Here is a 22,952-nt window from a genome sequence, read left to right as displayed (position 1 = left end):
AGTAAATTATAATCCAGGTTCACCTCACCCTCAGTATGCAGTCATGGTTTATATAGTTCAGTGACTACTCAGGGTGGTAAACTGGATGACATTCATCCTGAGATAAATAGGAATACAGGATCAAACTCAACATTTGGGTCATGTGTGTCTGGTCTCTGGACTTTTACCTGCTACGTGAACATGTGGAAAATGTGTCTCAGACATGCTAAAGGAGGACAGCAGTGGTGCTGTTACCGAGTTACTCTGCTCACCACACGACAGGCCAATAAATCGGGAGATGAAGTGTTGGGGCAATGAATAGCAACTTTATTCGTAAAGCCAGCAGACCAAAAGGATGGCAGACTAATGTCTTGGAGAACCATCCTGCTCCAGTCAGAACACAGGCTCCTTTTATACGAAACAAAACAAAACAAACGGGAGGGGGTGTGATTGGTTGTTGCAAACGTCTTGCTGCAGGAATTCTTTGTTCTTGCAGCTGTCCACGTGGGTCAGGTCATGGTGTCCCTGTAAACCTCCAACAAAACAAAGGTTATTTTCCACTCTGCAACTTGTTGTCTTTATATAAGTGCAGAAGTGTTAATATCCTTAAAGGTCAGAGCCTTGAGAAAAGGCTCTCCTGTTTACCAGACAGGCTAAAGGCAACACTCATTTACAAAAGGTGCAGAGCTAGCAAGAATAAACCTAGAAAACAGGGCACAGTGGTTAAAGCCAAAGGAACAGATCCAATGTAGAGTCAGATTTGTTCTCCTCTATTACAGTGGGAAGAAGCTGAGCTGGTTGAATAAGAGTCTCCTTGTAAGAGGGGAGAGGGAAAGCAGGAGGGGTGGGGAGGACAGAGAAAGCTGATGACAGTCTCAAGCCCCAAAGATGGAAAATATGGTCACAACAAATGGAGAAAAACCTAACATCATATCAAATTCAGACTTTTGCTTCTAGTTATTTTAAAATGTCATAGTTTTGGTGTTAAGGTTGGACTTTGAGAGGCATTCTAAAGTCCTATAGCTAAACATTAAAAAAAAAAAAAAACTTAAAAATATTTAACAACGCTAAAAATAGATGCGTCTGTGTCTCTGTGGTGCCTCTTAGAAGCCTGATTAAGCTGTCAGATGACATTACTTCCAAAAGTACAACTGCAATAAGATAATTGAATTATAAAGTGAATAATTCCGTAAGTCACTGCTCAGATAACCGGTAGTTTAGCAGTAATGGGAGTATTACTCGAAAGCAGTGTTGTTTGTCTGTTCTCTTAATGTCATTTGCTGCCTCTAATGAAGTCTGAGAATGAAATGAGCTGAAACTGTAAACCCATTTGCAGAAAAAACTAGACTAAGCTTATTTCTGCCCTTTTGAAGTCATGTGACTTTCACTGGTGATTAGGCTTCCCTTGGGAGATGATGCCAAAGACAAGGTTATCTGCAGTTTCTTCTTTGTGGGTTTTGTGAAAAAAGAGTTTTTTTGCTGAGCTGAGAATGTGAGAATATGATAAAGAAACCAAGTGCTTAGTTGACCAGAACTTTATGAAAGCAAGTAGGCAAGAGTAAAATTCCAGATAAGCCCACAGAAGAAGAAAAAAGATTTCTATTAAAATATATTCTAGTATCAGTCTGTGATCTCACCCCCGCTTTCCTGAATGACCAGATTGCTGCCCCTGGTCTTAAAAGGGTAGGGAGGTCATTGGGAAAGTGAAACCAGATGGCATTGTGGAGACCAAGCTAAGTGATAAAATTGAGTTAATGGTAAATTATAAGGTAATGCTCTGAAAAACCATTGAAATAAACAAGAAGCAGGGAAGCAGTTATTCTGCATAACCGAAACCATTCCGGCCCTCCTAAAAATGCAACCTATCAGGCCACTGGATGTTTGGGGTTAAATTGTAAGCATAGATTCCCTGTAATAATTATCATCCTTACTCAGATGGACCTGGTTTTGATGCTTTGATGTGGCGTTTCCAGGAACAGGAAAGCAGACTGTCTTGTTTATGCCTGGTCAGCAATAAACATTGAAGAAAATTCTTTGCTTGTAAATCAGTTGTTTAGGGATAAAACATTATCAGGGACTATATTCTTCTCTTCCTTCCGATGTCTGAAAAATCTGTTAACTTTCTGTGGTAGCTTTTGTTCCAGCTCACTCCCAGGTGAGGCTGCCACGAATCCTCAAGGCATAAGGATAATGACCACTTGTCACTGAGCTTCTACGTGTCTGGAATTTTACAAAGCTTTAAATTGACTCTGCCTTTTAAAATCTAATATTCAGATATTAGATTTTTTTAAGTAACAGACCTAACATTTGTCATTGCAAATTTTTAGCTAAACAAGTGTTTCCTATTAAAAAAAAAAAAAAAAAAAAAACTACCCCATTTGGCAGTGTTTTAAATCTTTTGGTGGTATTTTTATTGTTGTTCTGCTGATTGTTTCTTCACAATCAACTAGGCCACAAGAGTCAACTAAATTAGTTTTGAAACAGGTTAATACATAGAACCAAAAAGTTGTTTTGTTAAAATATATAGATATAGTTATACACACATACATACACATGCACATATACATAATATGTGTTTATAACGTAGTAACAACTTTATAAATCAAGAAATATATTTAATCCCAAGAATTCCCCTTATAAACATAGACTAGAAAGCAAAGATCTACCCAGTAAGAACTAGCTATGTATTTTCTATGCATTCCTTCCTTGTTTACTTAACATTGTTGAATATGCAGATGATCGATGAGCCTTCCTTTGGGACACAGAGATGAATTCAACAATATCCCTGTTCTTGAGAAGCCCCCTCGAGAGCCAGAAAATAACTAAATTCTGGATTAAATGCTTTTGGCAGAAGTATGTGCCAAGGACAGTGGCAGCAGAAAAGAAGGGATCTGAGGTACTTTGGTGTTGAGTTAAAAGGAAAAAAAGTTCAAGAAAGTGTGACATAGAATGTGAACCGTGACTTGTGGTTAATGGTTCATAAATGTAGTGCATTCTCTGGAGACAGACTTTTTCCATTCAAACTCAGTTCTTATACATCCCAATGAGTTTGACCTTGAACAATTCCTTAACCTCTTGATTTTCTCATCTATCAAATGGTCCCACTAATAGTAACTACCTCATAGAGTTGTGGTGAAGATTAAACTGGAACATTCCCTGACACTCATTTGGCATGCAGTATATCTTAGCAATAAATAGAACTAACTTGGAAGGCAGAGAAGGCATTCACTGGGAAAATAGGCACTTTGTGGACAAGGAAGGTCATGTATGAAGCATCTCATTTCAGAAGTGACTGCACATGATTGTAATGCTTTGGGGTGTGTAAGGTGGAGAATGATAGGGGCTGAGAGAGAATAACAGGAGAGAGAGGCAAGGGGTCTCTGTGGGAGGGCTCTATATCATGTGCAGAGTGGAACCATTAATTGGGGGCTGGAGAGTACTATAATCCACTCAGACTTGGTTTAGAAAGCCCATTCTAGCATCTGTGAGGAGGATGCTTTGAAGCAGGGGCTGCATTTTAGGCAGGGAAATACTGGGAAACATCGCAGGAGACGGGGTGATGCAATGTCAGAAAACAGAAGGGGGGTGAAAGGAGAAGCACTTAAGATGCAGAATCAATAGTCATCTTTGAACAAGTCAGTGGGGAAAAAGGAAGACATGGTGATCCTAAGTTTCCTGGACAATAACTTGTGATACATTCATCCAAGTATAAATTTACAGGAGAGGACCAGATCTCATAGGGGAAGATAATAATCTTTGGTTTTGGTATGGAGAACTTGGTGCCTTGAAGCCATCCAGCTTATGTTCAGTAGGGAGTCAGATAATGAGAGTTAAAAGCTCAATAGAAAGTTCAGGGCTAAAGTTTTGCTCTTGTGCACTTTGAGGCAATGTCATGTGGCACAGATACATTTAAAGTTATATCTTCCGATGATTGCTTCATATCATTCTGCAAGGTCCTTTTTTTTAATGCTTCTTGTCTGAAAGTCTAGTGTTTCTGATTTAGTATGGTGTCCCTAGCTTTCTTTCAGTATATGGTATATTTTTCAACCTCTCTATTTTCGACATTTCTCTACCCCAAAGAATTTATTTGGGTTTTGTTTGACTGTTTATTTTTCATTTGGAGAATTTACCATGTTTACATCTAATAAAATTACTAACATTATTGGATGTAAATAGACCACTGTATTATTTGTTTTCTGTTTGTCCCTTATGTTCAGAAGTTTAACTTTTTTTTTGCCTTTTTTGAATTAAATGTTATTCTCTTTTAAAAGTCATTACTTATATATTCAGTTAGTCTTGGTTATTACCTTAGAGATTACAGTATTCATCCTTGACTCATTAGAATCTAATTTAAAACTAGTCCTTTTACCATATCATGATAAATGCAACATTTTAAATCCATTAACCCAGTTCCTGTCTTTTGTGCTCTCAACATGAATTATTTCAACTCTACATGTCTTAAGCACATAAAACATTTTATTGTTTTATGCAACTAGTAATTCTGTATATTTACCATTTTTGTTGTCCTTTCCCCCTAAATTTCTATGGGTTCCATCTGGGATAAGTTTATTTCTTTTTGAAGAACTCGCTTTAGTGTGTTTTCATTTATTGCAATTCTTCTGGAAAAATGTTTTTTTTTTCTTCTTCTTTTGGTTTTTGCTTTTCTGAAAATGGCTTTATACTGTCTTTTGTGGGATTTTTCTTTGAATGTAGAATTCTAGTTTAGCAATTATTTTCTTTCAGCCCTTTCAGATGCTATTTCATTGTCATCTGTCTTCTGTCATCTTGGTTAGCATGTCATTATACAGTATTCTCTGTGCTCTCCGTACTTCGGGACCCCCTCGCCATGGTCGTTCTTTTGTGGAATGTGGTTACTCTACAATGAGCTATCACTCTGTGTGTGTGTGTGTGTGTGTGTGTGTGTGTGTGTGTGTGTGTGTGTGTGTGTGTGTTAGCCATTCTGATAGATACATATTAATATCTTATTGTGATTTTAATTTGCATTTCCTAATAGTAAATTTTGTCTTTTTTTTTGGTCATATGTATATCTTCTTTGGTGAAATATATGTTCATAACTTTTGCCCATTTTCTAATTGGATTGTTTTTTCACTATTGGGTTTTGAGAGTTTTTTCTGTATTTTTTCAGGTATGTGGTTTGCAAATATTTTCTCCTAGTTCATAACTTGCCTTTTCATCCTCTTAACAGGGCCTTTCCTAGAAGAAAAGTTTTTAATTTTGATAAAGTCTAATATATCAATTTCTCCTTTTATATACAGTGTTTTAATAATAAGGCTAAGAACTATTTACCTATCCTGAAGTCTCAAAGATTTTCTGCTTTGATTTCTTCTTTAAGTTTTATGGTTTTACATTTTTCACTTACGTTTATGACCCATTTTGAACTCATCTGTGTTTAAGCTCTGAGGTTTAGGTTGAAGTTAATTTTTTTTGCCTCTGGATGTCCAATGTATTGAAAAGACTATCCTTCCTCCATTGAATTGCTTTTGCATCTTTGTAAATAATCACTTGGACATATTTGTGTGGACCTATTTCTGGGTTCTCTGTTATTTTCCATTCACCTTTTTGTCCAACTCTCCACCAGTATCACAAAATCTGGATTACTGTGCCTGTATAGTAAGAGGTGGGCTGATTGCTTCCAATTTGTTATTCTTTGTCAACGTTGTTTTAGCTATTCAAGAGCCCATACCTTTCCATGTAAATTTTAAAATAAGTTGTTTTGTGCGTCAACAGAAAAAAATCTTGCAGGGGTCTTGATAGGAACTGCAATTAAAAATATGCATCAATTTGAGAATAGTTGACATCTTTACTATGTTGGGTCTTCCAGTCCATGAATACATATGTCTCAACATTTATTTAGGTCTTTATTTCTTTCACCACTTTGCAATCTTCAGCACACAAATTCTGTATATTTTTCATTAAGTTAATACCTAAGTATTTCATTTTCTTTTGGATAATTGTATTTTTAACTTTGATTTTTCACAAATTCATTGTTAGTATGTAGAAATGTGAATGATTTTGTGTATTATTCTTAAATCCTCAGTTCTTGCTGAATTCACTTGTTAGTTTTAGGAATTTTTATGTAGATTCCTTGGGATTTTCCGATCTGCAAATAGTGACAATTTTATTTCTTCCTCTCCAGTCTGTATTTTTTTTTTTTCTTGTCTATTGTAATGGCAGGAGTTTCTAATACTTTGTTGAATAAGAGTGGTGAGAAAAAATGTCTTTGCCTTGGTCCTGATCCCAGGAGGAAAGCATTTAGTTTTTCACCATTAAGTATCATGTTAGCTATAGGTTTTTTAAATATGTGCTTTATCAAGTTGAGAATATTCCCCTCTATTCCTATTTTGCTGAGAATTTGTCATGAATCTGTGTTGGGTCTTGTCAGTTCCTCTTTCTGTCTAAAGTGATGTGATTATATCATTTTGTTTAATAAATCATTTTTAAAATTTCAAGTTTGGTGGGAATGATTTTCATGAAATGCCCTGGGACTATTAATGCATACATAAAGTGTTTTCAGTAATACCAAAATAATGCAAAATAAATTAAAAGATAATGATAAAATTCTCCTTATCTTAAGTTCTTTATATATTTCATTGCTCTTTTACTTGTGATTATAGCTACTGATTAGCTGCTGAAATTACCTTTCTTTTAGTAAATTACCTTTCTTTTTTAGTAAACTACCTATCTTAGTTCTATGCTTCCCAAGTATTACCAAACTGAGTACATACTCTGAGTTAAATTAGGCTGGGTCTCAAATTTGGGTAACTAAAGTGAGTCAAATGGAATGAAATTACTAAAAAAAAAAAAACAAAAACAAACAAAAAAAACCCCACAACTAAGGTTACGAAAACCATTAAGATTTTTTTTCTTGCACAACATAAATATACTTAAAAGATGGTGCATGTTTAAGGTTAGGGTAAAATAATAAACCCAACTCACTTTTAGCTAAAAAGAAACATCTGAACTTTTAAAATGGATTCACTGCTTGAAGGCAGTTATAAACTGCAGCTTTGAAGAATCACAGTAAGTTTTATTCAAAGAAAGGATTATGGAGCTCCCATTTCCCTAAGGCACCTGCTTGAAATGCGTTCGCATTCTGTTTCCTGTACTTCAGTGTTGCTTCCTTCAGCTATAGCTCAGAGCCCCAGCTCACTGAGGAACAGGAGAATGCCTGAAGGCAGGCTGATCACTACCTGACAGTACAGCTAGCCATCCACCATCTGTCCAAGTAGTGCTTGTCCAGAGATAGAGAGACATCGTATCCAGAAGACCTCAATAAAATGTCAGCCCCCTGTAATGTCAGCTGCAGAAATGTCCCTTCTCAAGGTAATTATTTAGGAGTGTATCTAGCTCCACTGAAGCCTTCAAGATGTTTCCTCTTTTTGATAATACAGCTATTTCTTAACTATCATATTTTTTTTTCTGGCTTGAACTTAACTCTGAAGTGGGATAATTGAAGGGAAATAATTTAGGAATCAGTTACTGATTTTTAATTAAGTAGATCTCAACTCAGATCTCACTGCTTACTATGGGTTTATATTTCCAGTATTTCTTTAGCCAAACCTTTGCATTCTCTGAAGAAATAGCTCTTTTGTAGGAGGTGTTTCTAATTTGGTTGGAAGGTTAGAGTGACATCTTTGTTTTCAGACACAGGGAGTGTCGTTACGGGGTGCTTCTGACACAACTTGACTGATGAAGTAGGTGCTGATGGATGGGAGTTCGCTGGATGGTAGAAAAATGTGTAGTAACAAGGAAGATGATGGATGTATGATGCTAAAGAACACATCAAGGTTAAGGTCATACACTAGCTTAAAAAAGGAGTTTAAAAATTTCAGTGTAAACAAATACATGCAACTATTTCACAGAATTCTCTCTCGTTTTTCCCATGTATCCTGCTGTTGTTGAAATACAGAAATAGTAATGTGGCAATAGCACTTTTTGGTAAAGAACCCTTTTTTGTTAATATTCATCTTTATATTTCCCTAAAGACCTATGCTAACTTTTCCATTTTGCCATATTAAGAGAAGCACAGAGCAGTGGTGCTACATTTAAATATTAATGTGGGAGAACCAGAACAATTATAACCATTTCCTGTACCCACAAACACCAAAAGATGTTTACTCATATAATACTATATTTACTTCAATTATTTGACTATGTATTCATATAGTATTATATTTACTCATATATTATTCATACATAATACAAATTATATAATTCACTCATATAATATTATATTTACTTTTATTATTTGACTGTTTTGGCAAGGATTATCTGATGATAATTTTAGCTCTCTGTTTTCTGTGTTCTGTGGGTATATTTTATAAATTAAGCAACGTGCTCTATTACAGTGTGATAACTTAAAAACACTACTTGTGTATTTGTCAGCTATTGCCACAATAATGTTGCATAATAAACCATTCAGAATTTGGTGACATATACCTAGAGCATTATTTTTATTGCTTATGGGTCAGCAGGCTGGTTTGTCTGCCTTTTCCAAGTTGCAGGTTGACTATGCTTGACTCCACTGTTCAGTCCAGGTTCGGGTCAGCTCGGAATGAATCCACTTTCTCTTTCCCCAGTGGTTTCCTAAGATATGAGCTCTTGGTGGATCATAGGAGCACCAAAGTCTAAGCTGGAAAGCACAAGCACATTTAAGGCTTCCTCCTACTTTATGACCACTAAATATTCCATCGTCTAACACAAGTCCTATGGCCAAACCTAACATCAAGTGGTCAGGAAAACATACTCTGTTCATTCTAGGACACTGCAAAGAGGGGGGCTGAAGAATGAAGAACATGCATCCTGCCCCTCAGCCTATGCCAGCACATACCAACAACGTATGGATTCTTGCTCTGGGGTGTCCTGAAGGCAGGATGTCTTACGACATTAGTACAGCAGCAGCAGTAGTAGTATTGAGCGATTGGTGTGTATAATGGTACTCACTCCAACACAGTGGCCATGCTGCCCTTGTTAACTTATTAGTAACCATTACTATGCAAGTGGTGGTAAAACATGTAGCTTGAATGTTTAAAAATAGCATTTACTCTTTGGAGCTGATGTAGTCATAGGATGAAGGTTAGTAGTACGGTTGCCCTGCACACAAACAAACCTACAATTCTGCACTGCCCCTTGCTACCTCCAGCCCAGCGCATGGCCGTGTCCCTGCTGCCTGGTCTCGTGTCCTCCAGTCCCATCCCCTTCTGTGTAAATGCGACCACCGGAGGCACTTTTACATCAGACATGGTGAGAAAGTGCATTCATTCTGACCCTACCGTTTCTCTGGCCAAAACCTTTTCGAGTGGCTCCCCGCTATCCACAGAATAAAGGCTAACAGGTCAGATTCTATACATGTGAATTCTTGTCCACTGAGCCTTTGGTTGCAAGGCTGCACTGCTGACGCCAACTCTGTTTCCACATGGTCTTGTCCTGTTTATCCTCTGAGATGCAGATCCAGTGTCACCTCCTCCTTGGACGTTCTAGAGCCTCATAGCCTAAAGGAAACTCCCCCTTCTGAAGGCAAAACTCCCAAGGCTTTCTTTCCTTGCCTCTTTTATGGCACCTGTCATTTTCTAAAATGTATCATTGTTTATCTGTAACACGTCACTGCTATTGTGTTGCCAGTGGATGCAACTGGTGTTCCAGGTTCTTGTCCCATCCCAGAAATAATTCAGAGACAAGATGTAGTGGTTAAAAAAGTAAAGTGAGAGTTTATTAAAGGATGGATAGTACACTTTCAAGGGGAGAGTGGGCAGACTCAGATGAGCGGCTGTCCTGTGTTTCTTTGGCAAATTGGTTGCATAGGATGTAAAAATGAATGAGCAGAATATTCATTGGGGAAGGAAGGGTTTGGGGTCATATTCCTTGATTATCATCCCAACTCCACCTTCCCAGAGGAAGAAGGGACTTTTGTCCTTATTTAGTCTGGATCAAAAGTATCATGGCGTCAGTGCACGATGGGTACTTCTAATCTGCAAGGACAATTTTATTGAAATGAGGGCATAATGAGCAGAAGGTTACATTGGGACACTGGAAATTCCTGCCTTTCCTCACCTTTCTTTGTCGGTCTCCAGGCCACTCATCACCCCAAAAGGTGTGACCCCTTATCAGCCCAAAGGTTCCTGCTTTCCTTTCTCTGCCCAGGAACCCCTGGTGCTTACATGATGCATAGTTTCCTGCATTTGGCCTGTGCCCTCTCCTTTCTGCCCAATTCCTGCCATTTGGTCTGTGTCCCCCTTTCTCTGCTCATCTGCCTGCTCTAACAATTGGACCACCATTCATCTTTTCCCATTGCCTTACTAAACATATTTCCTTGACGAGTAAAGCAACATTTAATAGATAAATAAATTTCTCAATTCAATAACACCCTTAGAAATTGTTTTTCCCTGATTTTGAATGTAAGTAAACTTTCGTGATTTCCCTCAGTAAAAGTCAGTCCACCCGAGAGTAAAAGCTGTGAGAATGCCAGTTCTTTCTTTACTTTGCAGGCTTGATTCATGGGAGCAGAGTGATCAGCATTGCTCTGGTTTCAGAATCATTTCTTCCTAGATGCCATCTATGGATGCATCAGGGACTGGGCCTTCGATAGTGTTCTGACTCCAGGAAAGATCTGACTGTGCAAGTTATCTGTAGTTTTACCAGAGCTAGGAGCTATGACAGGGTAGCCTGACCTACTAAATAAAGCACATATACTGAAAAAACACTGCGCATGTGATAGCCCTTGCATCCCAGGTCAGCTGCCATTGTTTGCCGTTCCTGACAAGAGCCAAGTCCTAAATCGTAGTGCCCCCTAATGTCAAAAGCAATCCTTTCACTGCCAACAGAGTAAATAGAACAAGACAAGTAGATGGAAGGCCAGTGTCAGTGAAGTTTAACTTTGGAACCCATCATGATCCATCTTGGTGTAGAATGCAAGCTTTATGAATACTGTTTGGGACCCCTGCTTCGTCTCTATTCCTGTGAGGGCTGTTTTGAGCTTCATTCATCCTCCTGTGTTTCCTTCAAAATTGTCAGTAAAGTTCTTCTTGCTTTGATGCTCTCACATCATTTCAAAGGCATCAGCTTAGACAGTGGAGTGGAGGAAATGAAATCCTGTGTTCTGAGGAGTTTGGCCCATATTTTTTTTTTTATACTAGAGCATTGAGAATATTATTTATCTCTGTTTTGTATTTTTATTCTGAATTTCAGCATTTCCATTTCAAAGTAGATATTTTTCACCAATAAAGTGCCTCTTTTTCAGCTTTCCCTTATTTTTGGAAAAGAAAAAAAAATCGTATACAGAGTGTAGTTCAATCTAAAGTGGGTTGCACTGTTAAAATGCTTCTCAGCCTTTCTCTACCAAACTATTTAAATAAAAGATAGATCGAGCGCCAGTTCTCTTGGGATGTGGGTAAATGCTTCTTATATTCAGTTTTCAATCCGATAGTGTTCATAATAAAAGCAGAAGATAAAATAAAATGTGTTCACGGTTTCCAGTGGTTTTGTTATGCAAAAGACTTTGTTTGGTGTAAAACTGGATTTTTCAAGGATAGAAAAAGCTTCAATATATCACATCAGGGGTTCTAAAAATGCATGTAGAACCATAGCTGGGTGCCCACTTTTCTAGGCAACTGGATGTGAGGGAGTAGAGACTGATGGGTTGGTGATTGAAGATGAGCAAAGTGACGAAGACGCTAAGGCAAGTGTCAGTGTTACTTGCACAAGCTCACCCAAGCCCAGTGAACCATCCAATAACGTGCACCAAAGGGTGACAGAGGAAAGAAACTATATGATCTTTACAACCCTCCACATAAAATTGGAGAGCCTTTTTCTTTGCTTTGCAGAGTGATGTGTCTGTTTTTTAACCCAGGGCCTCAGCAAGGATGTGGTGGTTATCTCACAGGCTCAAATTATACCTTGGCCTCTCCTGATTCTGATTTGAACGGAAGATATGACAAGAATTTAAATTGTGTCTGGTTCATCATCGCACCTGTAAACAAGCTAATCAAACTCACCTTCAACACGTTTGCTCTGGAGGCCGCCACTACTTTGCAGAGATGCATTTATGATTATGTAAAGGTAAGGCTACCACGTTTCCTAACAGCATCTTCTAATCCGGACCTTTACATGGTGTCCTCCAGGTCATCCCACACAGGAATCCCTGAGAGTTGTGAGGACAGCTCACTTTTAAAATGAACTGTTCTTCAATGATGCCACACAGTGTTACAGATTCTCTATCTTCACATCAAACTAATCTCTAATATGAATGACTCAAAAATTTTTGTGTGGCTTTTGACATTGTCTTTAAGATTTGCTGTTCCTCCAAGCCTTGTCAAAAGCCAATCTGTGGGTAGATGGGTTGCATGGAACGAGATACTCAAAGGATCTTTGGCAAAGTCTAAAATAAATGACAATGTCTGTACGCAAATAGTCACCCCTTACTTCGTCTATATTTCGAAGTTTGTATATTTACTTCTTACTTTTAGATGTGAAAAATATCTTAGTTCTGAAGTCCTCCTAGAAATCAATCTCAAAACTTTTCTATTCGATTTTTAAACGACTCTTCGAATAAACGACTATTCGATTTTTAAATGATTCATATTGAATCATTGTATCTATCAGGCTATATGAATTCATATTAAAATACTGCATAGCATCTATCAATATATACTACTATACTCTTGGGGGAAACAAGAAATATGTACTTCTGCTCATGAGGAACTTGAATTTGATTCCCAAATTAAGGGATGGCATGTGCAGATTGACACTAGGCAGTTCAGGATAGTCGCTATTTAAGTGCTAAGTGATGCACTGGATCCAGGCTTGAGGCCATGTGCGAGTTGAAAAGGGAGAATGGTACGTGGTGATCTGCCGTGAGCGAGAAAGACTTCGTAGAGTGAGGAGACACTTACTTAAGTCAGGAGGGAGGGCGTTGTAGGCAAGGTGAACACAGAGAAAAAGGCACAGGAGTTAGGATGCCTGTTCTTAAAAAGGTGAAGAGGCTGCTTTATCAGAATAGAATATTGGTCAGGAGAAGCAAGAAACAAGATTGCCTTCGTGGAGAAACACCCAGATTACAAAGGGTGTTGAAAGTCGAACTAATGGATTTAGATTTTAGGCAGCTGGAAATAAGGAGTCATTGCAGGTTTTCCAACGAGTGATGTGAAGAGAGCAGTGTTTAAGGTGGAAGACTCTGGAATCAGCACTTTGGGTGGAGGGTCAGTGGGAGAATCTGGAGTTAGGACCCCAGGTAGAAGTGACTGTTAGGTAAGGAGGGTGCAAAGATGCTGGAGGTGACAGGCTTGGTGTAAGAGAAAATTTTGAGTTCAGAAATGATCTTAAATTTTAAAGAAATGGGTTTTTAAAGAAAGGGAAGGAAAAGTCTTAGACAAACTATACATTTGAGCACTTTATTATAGACTGTCTTATATTTTCACTGTGAAAAGCACCAGGCTGGGAAGATCAAAAGAATGTCAGTACTATTAGGAGGCAGCCGTGGTTAAGGTACTGGTTCAGTTCGGTGACAGAGGGCAGACAAGTGAAATTTCCCCGGGAGCACAGAATGGCCCGGAGCTCCAGCACAGAGCACAGTTCTTAAATCAGGAGAAATGTGCTTTCTTTGAAAGAGATGGCATGGAGCTTGAAAGCCAGGCTCCCACTCAACTCCAGGAAAGGGACAGTGGGAGGCAGCTGGAGATTTCAAAAGGAGCAGGATGAGAAGCAGATGGGTAATGGGGGAAAAAAAAACTTATAAGCCAGGAATAGTGCAGCTATCACTGCAGTCAAGGGAGAAAAGTCTTTTACCAAGGATGGATGGTCAATACTATTAAATTGTAAATTAGAGGCCAAGAAAGGATAAGATAAAGAAAAAACTCATTAGATTGGATGACAACCATTTAAATAAAGTTTGGGCACAGAAGCCAGATCAAGGGGGAGTTTGTGAAAGACTACAGATAACAGGAGATGTCAATTCGGGTTGAATTCTTCTCTTCTGAAATGAGACCAAAATGGCCAGGGCAGCAGGAAGCTGATGTTCAGGGCCATTTGAGTGCCACCCTGATTTTACAGAAAGGTCATATGCTTTCGAGATGGGTAACGTGGACTCAAACCCAACTTTGCCACCGCACAATTTCCCTATCTCCCTGACTCCCCATCACTTCATCTGTTGAAAAACAAAATTCACATAATCATGCTTACCTTGCAAGGTTGTTTGGAGGATAATGTATGCTAGAGTGTTTGGCATCAGACATATAACTTACAAACAAATTTATTTCTTTTCCCCCTCTTTGTGTAATTCCTGATGGGCATGAAGGCTGTGGAAACTCCTTTTCTTAAAACATTAAAAAGAACTGATTTATAGGTACATTATTATAAATGTAAATTCCTGTGGGATGTTTAGGGTGTGGCCCTGCCAGAAGGAGGGCTGGTTAAATTTATTCTCAAGATCCATTCCTATGAATGTGATTTGATAATGTCATTAAAACAACTAGTAATTTTCTAAGTTTCTTCAAGTCATTTAGGGCAGAAATAGCAATCAAAAACAAAGACTTATTCTTTAGCTACAATATAAAGTGTCCTTTTGAGAAAAAGAAATTCTGTTGAGATCTACTTTTGTTTTCCTTCACGGGAAAGCAATTTCCCTCAACTGGGAACGTTTTCAGCTTGTACTAAACTGGCAAATCGCAGAACAGTTCTTGGAATGTGAGGCCTGCAGGTATCTTTATTAAAGAGATTCTCTGTGATAAATGGGGCATTTGATTCATTTTAGATTGCTTCCTAGATGTTATCATCAAATCACTTTTTAGAAAAGTTGATTTAATTCTGTAGGTAGACATACCAGTGAAAACGTGTCAATTCCATTATTCACTCGTAATTATATCACTGTTGTTTTTGAAGTGGCTGACCTGGAAAGTTATTAAGGGGACCACAGTAAACAGGGAGGTGTGTATTTCACTGAGGGGTTGCTGTTGAAACTGACGTCACATTGTTCTGTGAAGAGTCACCGGACACAATTCTGTGCTGGGCATGGTGCCTGGTAATAAAGATGTGGAGAATCAAAGATAAGGGTTTCTCCCAGAGCTGGAAAGGGGATGACACTGATATGTGAGCATATAAATTACTATACAACATGGCAAAACCAATAAATGTGAACAACATAGGAAGTAGAGCAGAAGAGGGTGTGAGTGACGTCACTCTGGGGTTCAGAAAGGCTCACTAGATGGGGTGGCTGTGTTGCCGAGACCAAACCCGTTCTGCTCGCTGCACGACAGGCCAATAAATCAGGAGACAAGGCGTTGGGACAAGGACTAGTGACTTTATTCGGAAAGCTGGCAGACGGAGAGGATGGCAGACTAATGTCTTGGAGAACCATCCTACTCTAGTCAGAATACAGGCTCCTTTTACACAAAAAACAAGGGAGGGGGTGTGGTTGGTTGTTGCAAACTTCTTGCTGCAGGCATTCTTTGTTCTCGCAGCCATCCACCTGGGCCAGGTCATGGTGTCCTTGTAAACCTCCAACAAAACAAAGGTTATTCTCTGGTTTGCAACTTGCCATCTCCACATAAGTGCAGAAGTGCTAACATTGTTAAAGGTCAGAGCCCCGGAGAATAGGCTGTCCTGTATATTTCAGGCTAAAGGCAACATTATTTCACAAAAGGTGCAGAGCTAGCAAGACTGAGCCTAGAAAGCAGGGCACCGTGGTCAGGATTAAAGGAACAGATCCAATATGGAGTCAGATTCATTCTCCTCTATTACAGCTGAGCTGGATTTTGGGAGGCTGGCTACCACAGAGAAGTGGGTAAGGAGGAGCTGCAGGCTGCCTGGTGTATGCCCAGTTTCTTAACATCAGTTTAAGTTAGCTCATTCCTCTGCGGAGAGCAGTAAACACAGAGAGGGCTCAGGACTGTGACCATAAGCGACATTCCTCTGCTGGGAAACATGGAACTGGAAGACGGGTGATGGCTCCTTCCTAAATTTCCCATCCAATCAAATTTCTCAACCCAATCAGGGCCCCTTGGCATAGCCACTGTTTTCTGATGATTCTTTGACCATCCGAAATGAAAGTCATCAATGCCATAGGCTAACTATATACATAATATCAATTTATTATTATGCTAAATGCAGTGAAAAGGAGAAAGAAGAAGAAAGTATATAAAATAGTGTGTATTTCAATATGCAAATGTTCTGACACAGCTATGCTAAGTCGTTTGGGGAATAGCCAGATTTTTCTTTTACGTGGAGTCACGGAGAAGGTACTTCAAATGAAAATGGTAGGTTCTGTCTGCAGCTTAAATGCCACTAGCAGCACCCAGCCATAATATAAATTTCCAAAGTGGTGGAATAACTCAAAAAAGTTATAAACAAAACAAACCAGAGCCCTCCCTCAACTCACACAATAATTGCATTCTCAGAAACTGGGTGCATATTAACACGGGGCAAAAATACTTTTGTGTTTCTATCCAGCATGGGTTTGGGTTCTAAGATCCAACAATTATGAACAGTTTTATCACACAGAAGCCTGGCAGGACATTCCAGTGTTAGGTGGGACATAGGATAAACCCTCACTTTGCAGAATTTTGATGGGATTCTGCCCTGTGGCTTCTAAACACAAAATGCCAGGCATAGCCTCAAATCACCGTGATGATTTGAGGTCTACCCTCACTCTGACCTGCATTGCCAATGGATTGAATTCTCTCGTAGAACTTACTTTTCCTCTATTTTATGTATAATTCACACACACATTTAATTTTTGGTTCTCTCCCTCCCATTAATTTGTTTGTGTCAAACCAGTGTCCTGAAGGCATGGAAAGTGCCTTATACATCCTTGTAAACCCAGGATCTAGCACAGAGGATTGGCACACAGTGCAGAGAAGAAAAACACTTGCTGATGTGAATGTAAAATCATAGAGGCAGCAGTGATTGTCATAAAATTCTAACTTGTTTACCAGAAAAAGTACATTACCTAAAACTTAGCAAGTCTATTCTTTTATAAAATGAGGTAGTGGATTAGATCGCTCAACTCTCCAGTTTCTTTTGGCTTTAACATTTTACTAAATTGTACTAAAAGCGTGTTTAAGCAGGAGAGACAGTGCCATCTAGTGGTACGTTTATTTTATGTTGATTTTCACATGACTGGTTTTAACCATTTGTATTTTGTATGGTCCCAGCATTTTAAAATAGTGTCAGCGGGCACAGCTGTGCTGAGGTTTATAACACACCATAGTTCTGTTATAAATTCAGTATTTGGATTCACACATGGATACTTGTTTTAGCAATGCAGTAGAGATTACTGAGATGGAAAACTTTGTTTTCTAGCAATGTGTTTGAGAGAAATCCAAGCTATTTCGAGAAATCCAAGCTATTTCAACTGGCATTTGTGGAAAGCTCCCAGGTCTGTGTCTGGGAATTGTTCTGGGTGCTGGCGACACTTCAGTGGTTAATCAAAATCTCCCCGCCCGTGGGGCTTACGTACTTGATGGGTGAGAGACCAGAAGTAAATACTCAATTAATAAAATTTCATTCTGATTACAGTAAGGAAAAAGAACAGGAAGATATTGGGGGAGGGCACACTGGGTAGGGTTGAGCTCCCAGAGGAGGTGACACTGAGCTGAGACCCCAGCTGACAAGGAGGAGTCCGCTGTCCAAGGGCTGAGGAGAGAGAGCTCCTGGCAGGAGGAGCAGCGAGGAGGGAGGTGGAGGAGTTCCAGGAAGCAGGGGAGAGGAAGGGGGTAGACAACAGCACAGGCAGACCAGGTAGGGGCTTGCAGATCCCCGTGAAGAGTGTGCGTTGATTTTACTTCAGGTCCAATGGGAATGCCCAGGGACGTTGTAGGCCAAGCAGGAGCGTAATCTGATTTAAGTTTGCAGACACTCAGGCAGCTTGGTGGAGAAGGCTTGGGGGAAACAGAGCTATTACGAAATGTTACAACAATCAAGGTGAAGGACCGTGAAGGCTGCTGTGGAGATGGAGCCCCGGGCACAGATGTTGAAGGTGGAGAGGAACAGATGTGGGGTAGGGAGAGACAGAGGAGTTAAAGACAGCTGATGTTTGGGGCTTCAGCCAGTTATTGACACAAAGATGAGCCGGGGAGAACAGGTTTGGGCGGTAGGTAGTGGGAGAAAGGAAACAAGGCACTTATTTCTTCATTAGATATTCATGGAGTGCCTTTCATGCGCCAGACACTTCTGAAAATTGGAGACATAGTCAACAGAACAGGCAGCAACCTGTGCTTTCATGGAACTTGCATTCTCTTCGGGGGACCAGAAAAAAATTTATATACATAGATACAGGGTGAAGAAGGCAATACATGCTTCGGGGGGAAAGTGAAGCAGGAAAGGAGAAAGGGAATGTTGGGAGAGTCTGCATGTTAAACAGGGAGGTCAAGGAAGGCTTTCCTGAGTCAGTGATATTTGAGTAGAGACCTAAAGGCATGGAGGGGAGTAAACAGGAGAACGGTCCAGGCAAAGGGAACAGCAGATGCAATGGCCAGGAAGCAGGAGTGCCTGGTTCACTTAGGGAGCAGAGCAAAGAAAGTGGAGACAATGAGAGACCAGATGGAAAAATTCAGGAGTGGGAGCAGGTTCGATTCAGCCTTGGAGGCCGTTGTAATGGCTTTGGCTTTTATACTGAGAGGACGGGAAGCAGTTAGGAAGGTTCTTAGCGGAGCAGTGACCTGGTCTGACTTACAGTTTAACTGTAGTCTCCAGCTGGCATGTTGAGGACAGACTCAGGAGGGATGAGAGCAGGATCAGGGGGCTCTGTGTGGAGGCTGTGGTGAGAATCAGCCAAGAGACCACAGCGGCTTGGACAAGGGTGGTAGGGAGAGCGGTGGTGAAGAGAGCGGTGGCATTGCTGGCTCTAATGACACATTAGTTTTTAAATTACCTTCCCAGTGAGAAAAAAATGTTTTAGGCATCATACCAGGTTTTTACTGAAAATCATTATCGTATAGTTGATTCAATACCAATTCTGCTCGTAAATGAAAACTGGCTCTAAGAACATCAATGTAAGATTCTTAATCATGCACTGTTGTAACTTTATGTCCATTTTAGTATAAAATACTACTTCTTTGTGAATAATGGATAACCAATGGCCTGTTCTTCTTTTCAGTTATATGATGGGGACAGTGAAAATGCCAACTTGGCTGGAACGTTTTGTGGTTCTACCGTGCCTGCTCCCTTTATCTCTTCTGGAAACTTCCTTACGGTTCAGTTTGTCAGTGACTTAACTTTAGAACGGGAAGGATTTAACGCTACCTATACCTTCGTGAACAGTGAGTAAACTGAGACATTTTTACATATTATGAAGCACACGTGTATTTATGCACTAAAAATAATGCCGTGCTTATATCTAAACTCAATGTTAATTACTAAACTCAATGTTAATTACATCTAAACTCATCAATTACTCAGCACCTTGTTAATTACTCTGTGTTTAATCCATGGTAGAAATTTGGTACAATTCTTTGTCAAGAATATGCACCATAAATCCTTCATAGAATGATATAAATAGAGCTCCTTTGGGCTGGAAGAGTAAGGAAGGCAGAATTTTAAATATTGTATGTGTGATGAGTTGCAAGTAAAATGTCTTATAAGTTGTTCTTTTTTCCCCCCGTCTCAGTGCCTTGTGGTGGAACATATAATGCAACTTGGACCCCCCAAAGTATTTCATCACCCAATTCAACAGACCCAGATGTCCCATTTTCCACCTGTACTTGGGTCATTGAAGCCCCTCCACATCAGCAGGTCGAGATAACTGTGTGGGCATTCCAGCTGCATTCCCAAGACTGTGACCAGAATTACTTAGAGTTTCAGGACCCACCAGAGGTAATAATGTAGGATGAATGACAAGTCACATCTATGACCTTTTCACCAGTATTTGCAAAACCCTTGAAGTAATGAGGGCATGATTAAATAAGTTCTCAAAGGTGCTTCCAGCCTAATGTGTTTTTCAGCCATATACTAAACCCTCTATTGGTAGGCGCTAAGAACCCTGAACTGTAGGTCATGCGCATAAGAAGCATCTGATGTCTTGATAAAAGTACATACCCCTGGGCACACCCTCAGAGACCAACTTCTCTACATAGAAATCCTTTACCTGAATTTTTGATGACCACCTCTGGTATTTTGACACCAGAGCTCCATGGACCATGCCTGGAGAAATACTTACCTAGTTAGTGCGGATCTGTGTGTAAGACGAATTGAAGGGAACAGTTAAGAAGCCATTTGGTACCAGTCTAATGGGGCTATATTTATGGTAATATAAGAGAGAAAAGCTGTTTTGGTGGTTTTTTTTTTTTTTTTTTTTTTGGTTGGTGTTGTTTTTTTTTAAGTGATAGGTCTGAATTGCCCATGAGAAGATGTTGAGGAGACAGTTGACTATAAAAGTGTGACGTCGACAGAACGCCTGAAGATTTGGGCACCATCATCATATGAGTAGGTAGCTGAAATAGTGAGAGGGAAGAGATTGCTCAGAGAACACATGCAGAGTGAGGGCTCATGACCTGAGGATGATACCTCGTTGGGGGCAGCTGGGAATACCTTGACTATCTCTCTGCAATTTGAGGGGCAACTGATATACTCTGGTTCACTCCAAGAATGTCATGTTCAAATCCCCATGTACTGGCAATAATAGAGACTCCAGCCCATCACTGTCCATGTTCTCAAGGGTTGTCCTCATTACAAACCCAGGGTCCTCTGGTTTACACCTGCCTCTTGGTGGGGGCAGGGGGAATCCATTGTGGCCAGATTGGAGACCTCTCCAATGCGAAGAGGTCTGAGGAGTCCTGACTGCCTAGTAGACACAGGATTTGCTGAGTTTTGTGCAAAGCATAGACAGTGAGATACATCCTAGCCTCCAGGAGGGTCAAGGTGCTAGGTTGTCATCATTCCACTGGTAGTAGGTAGATTTCAGGATAAGATTCCTACTCCCCAGGGGTACCCTTCCCCCCAGGGAGGACTTAGGGCCACACAGAACAGGCTTTGGATAGAAACTCCCTGGATTTCCCATGGCTTCATGGAGCTGAGACAATGGGGACCAGGCCAGACTGCCCTCTGGTGCTGAAATGCTCCTTACAGGGCACAGAGCAGCTCTGGATCATAAAAGCAATGAGTTGGCCTCATATCAGACCCAATATTTGTCATGAATACATTATGACCTTCCACTCAATTAATAAAGGAAAGGACAAAGGGCTTCAGCCTGGTAGGAAGGGAGGAAAGATAAGAAATTGATGACTGGGAGAAAGTGGAACTTTCCAGGTGTCCAGGAGTAGGAAGAGATCTCATTGGAGGATCTTGAGAGAGTAATGGGATGGAGGATTATAGATGCTGAAAAGATCTGTCCAGAGAGCTGGTGTTGGAAGAGGCCACTGCAGAGAGTAGAGCTGAAAGCCACTGGTGATCAGGAATGCAAACTTGGGATGCTTCATGGATTGTCTATAACAACACTGAAGTCTTCAAGGGTCAAGGCAGGAACTGGGGTACAGAAAATGACTGAGCTGAGACGCCACAAGTCTTTAATGAACGAAGGGAAGTGAGAATGATGAGGAGGGCCAGAGGGCATCTTGGGCCGGACGTAGAGGCCCTTAAGGAGAAATAGCTTTGATGCAGCAATGAACACTGCACTGAAGACCCTGGGGTACCCCTTCCCCTCCTGCCACCACCATCCAGACGCTGTGGATTGAGGGGTGTGGGAAGAGAGAAGTCTCCACTGAGAGACTTCTGGAGACTCTGGTTTCCCTCAAGGCCTCAGTGGAGAAGGGCTAAGGAGGTTTACGGGGGTGGAAGTAACAAGGCGGTGAAAGTTCAGAGGATACAGCAGACGAAGCTTGGAAAGGACCAGCAGTGGTGGAAAGAAGCACAGATCAACAGCAGGAGTGTGCAGGTGGGAGCAGGGAGGGGGCCTTTGGGTGGGCGCCCACAAACTACACGCATCAGAGGTGGGCCTGGGAGGGAGCGAGGGGCACAAACGTCTGAGCTTCGGTACCAGTTGCTTTGATGCAGGAACTGCCTGGCATTAGGCTGCGTTTCTCTAATCCCTTGAGACGAGAGGAGGACCGCCCTGGTTTTACAAAGGGGAACCAGGGACCTTGTTACAGGCCCTGGCTGCCTCTTGGGATTCACAGCAGAGCCAGAGCTCTGGCTGGGTTTGCTGAGCGAGGCCCGGAGCAGGGCTGGTTAGTCTCACTGAGTTCAGGACGAGCGCAGGGCCGTGGTGAGCGCGGATGGGCTGCACGTGCTCTGAGCCGTGGCACAGGCCTTGGACAGGAAGCGACCGGAGGGGAACAGGCGTCTGTCCCATGGTTGCACCTCCCACTACTTGGAGAATGTGAAACGTGTCGTTTCCACGATGCATGGGATGTTGGGTTGCAGACTGTTTCAAACTCTAACTGGTTTCCCTGGCTGGCTGTTGAAGCCGCATTTTGATGTGCGGTTGACTTTCTGCTCTGGGCCTCTTCTCTTTTTAAATTCAGTCTCCTAGTTTTTGGCTCCCATTTCATTTCAGAGTCATGGAAATCCGGGAACTCGCTTCTGTGGCCGAAATGCGACAGCAGTACCCACGTTTTACTCCTCTGCCAGCACGACAATTGTCATTTTCAAATCAGAAGTTTTTAACGGAGACTCCAGAGTGGGTTTTACCTATCGGATTGCAGGTGAGCCCTGGTAGTTCATCTCTGACTCAGAACCACTGCCATCCTTACAGTCACGGCTAGAATTGACTCCTGTGAGTCAATTACAGTTTGTTAACATAAACCACACCCACATCGGGTTAGAAGCCCGGCTCAATTTAGCAAATGACTAACGCTGGCTTCTGAAGAGGTCAGGTGAGCAAAATACTAATTAGAATGTTTAGAATGGCAGCATCTTCTTCAAAGTTCATGTACGTAGTTAATTAAAAAAGAAGAACAGTTATTGTATTAATTATTCACTTAACCACATAGAAAAATCTCTATCTTAGGTTACTTTGGAAAAATGAAGGA

The 22,952-nt window shown here is 40.7% G+C and overlaps 1 protein-coding gene across 1 annotated transcript in view; it reads left to right on the top strand.

Moving 5' to 3' along the window:
* The window catches only part of CUBN (cubilin), a 273,800-nt gene that overhangs the window by 241,157 nt on the left and 9,691 nt on the right, over window positions 1-22,952 (top strand). The window contains exons 60-63 of the mRNA XM_074358517.1: window positions 11,846-12,054; window positions 19,085-19,247; window positions 19,595-19,800; window positions 22,478-22,625. Of these exons, the coding sequence (XP_074214618.1) occupies window positions 11,846-12,054; window positions 19,085-19,247; window positions 19,595-19,800; window positions 22,478-22,625 (726 nt within the window). The remainder of the gene's footprint in view (window positions 1-11,845; window positions 12,055-19,084; window positions 19,248-19,594; window positions 19,801-22,477; window positions 22,626-22,952) is intronic.

Source organism: Camelus bactrianus, chromosome 35 (genome assembly GCF_048773025.1).
Source record: "Camelus bactrianus isolate YW-2024 breed Bactrian camel chromosome 35, ASM4877302v1, whole genome shotgun sequence".
NCBI lineage: Eukaryota > Metazoa > Chordata > Mammalia > Artiodactyla > Camelidae > Camelus > Camelus bactrianus.
Note: the sequence above shows the minus strand (reverse complement) of the source record. Positions and strands in the feature narration are given on the sequence as shown.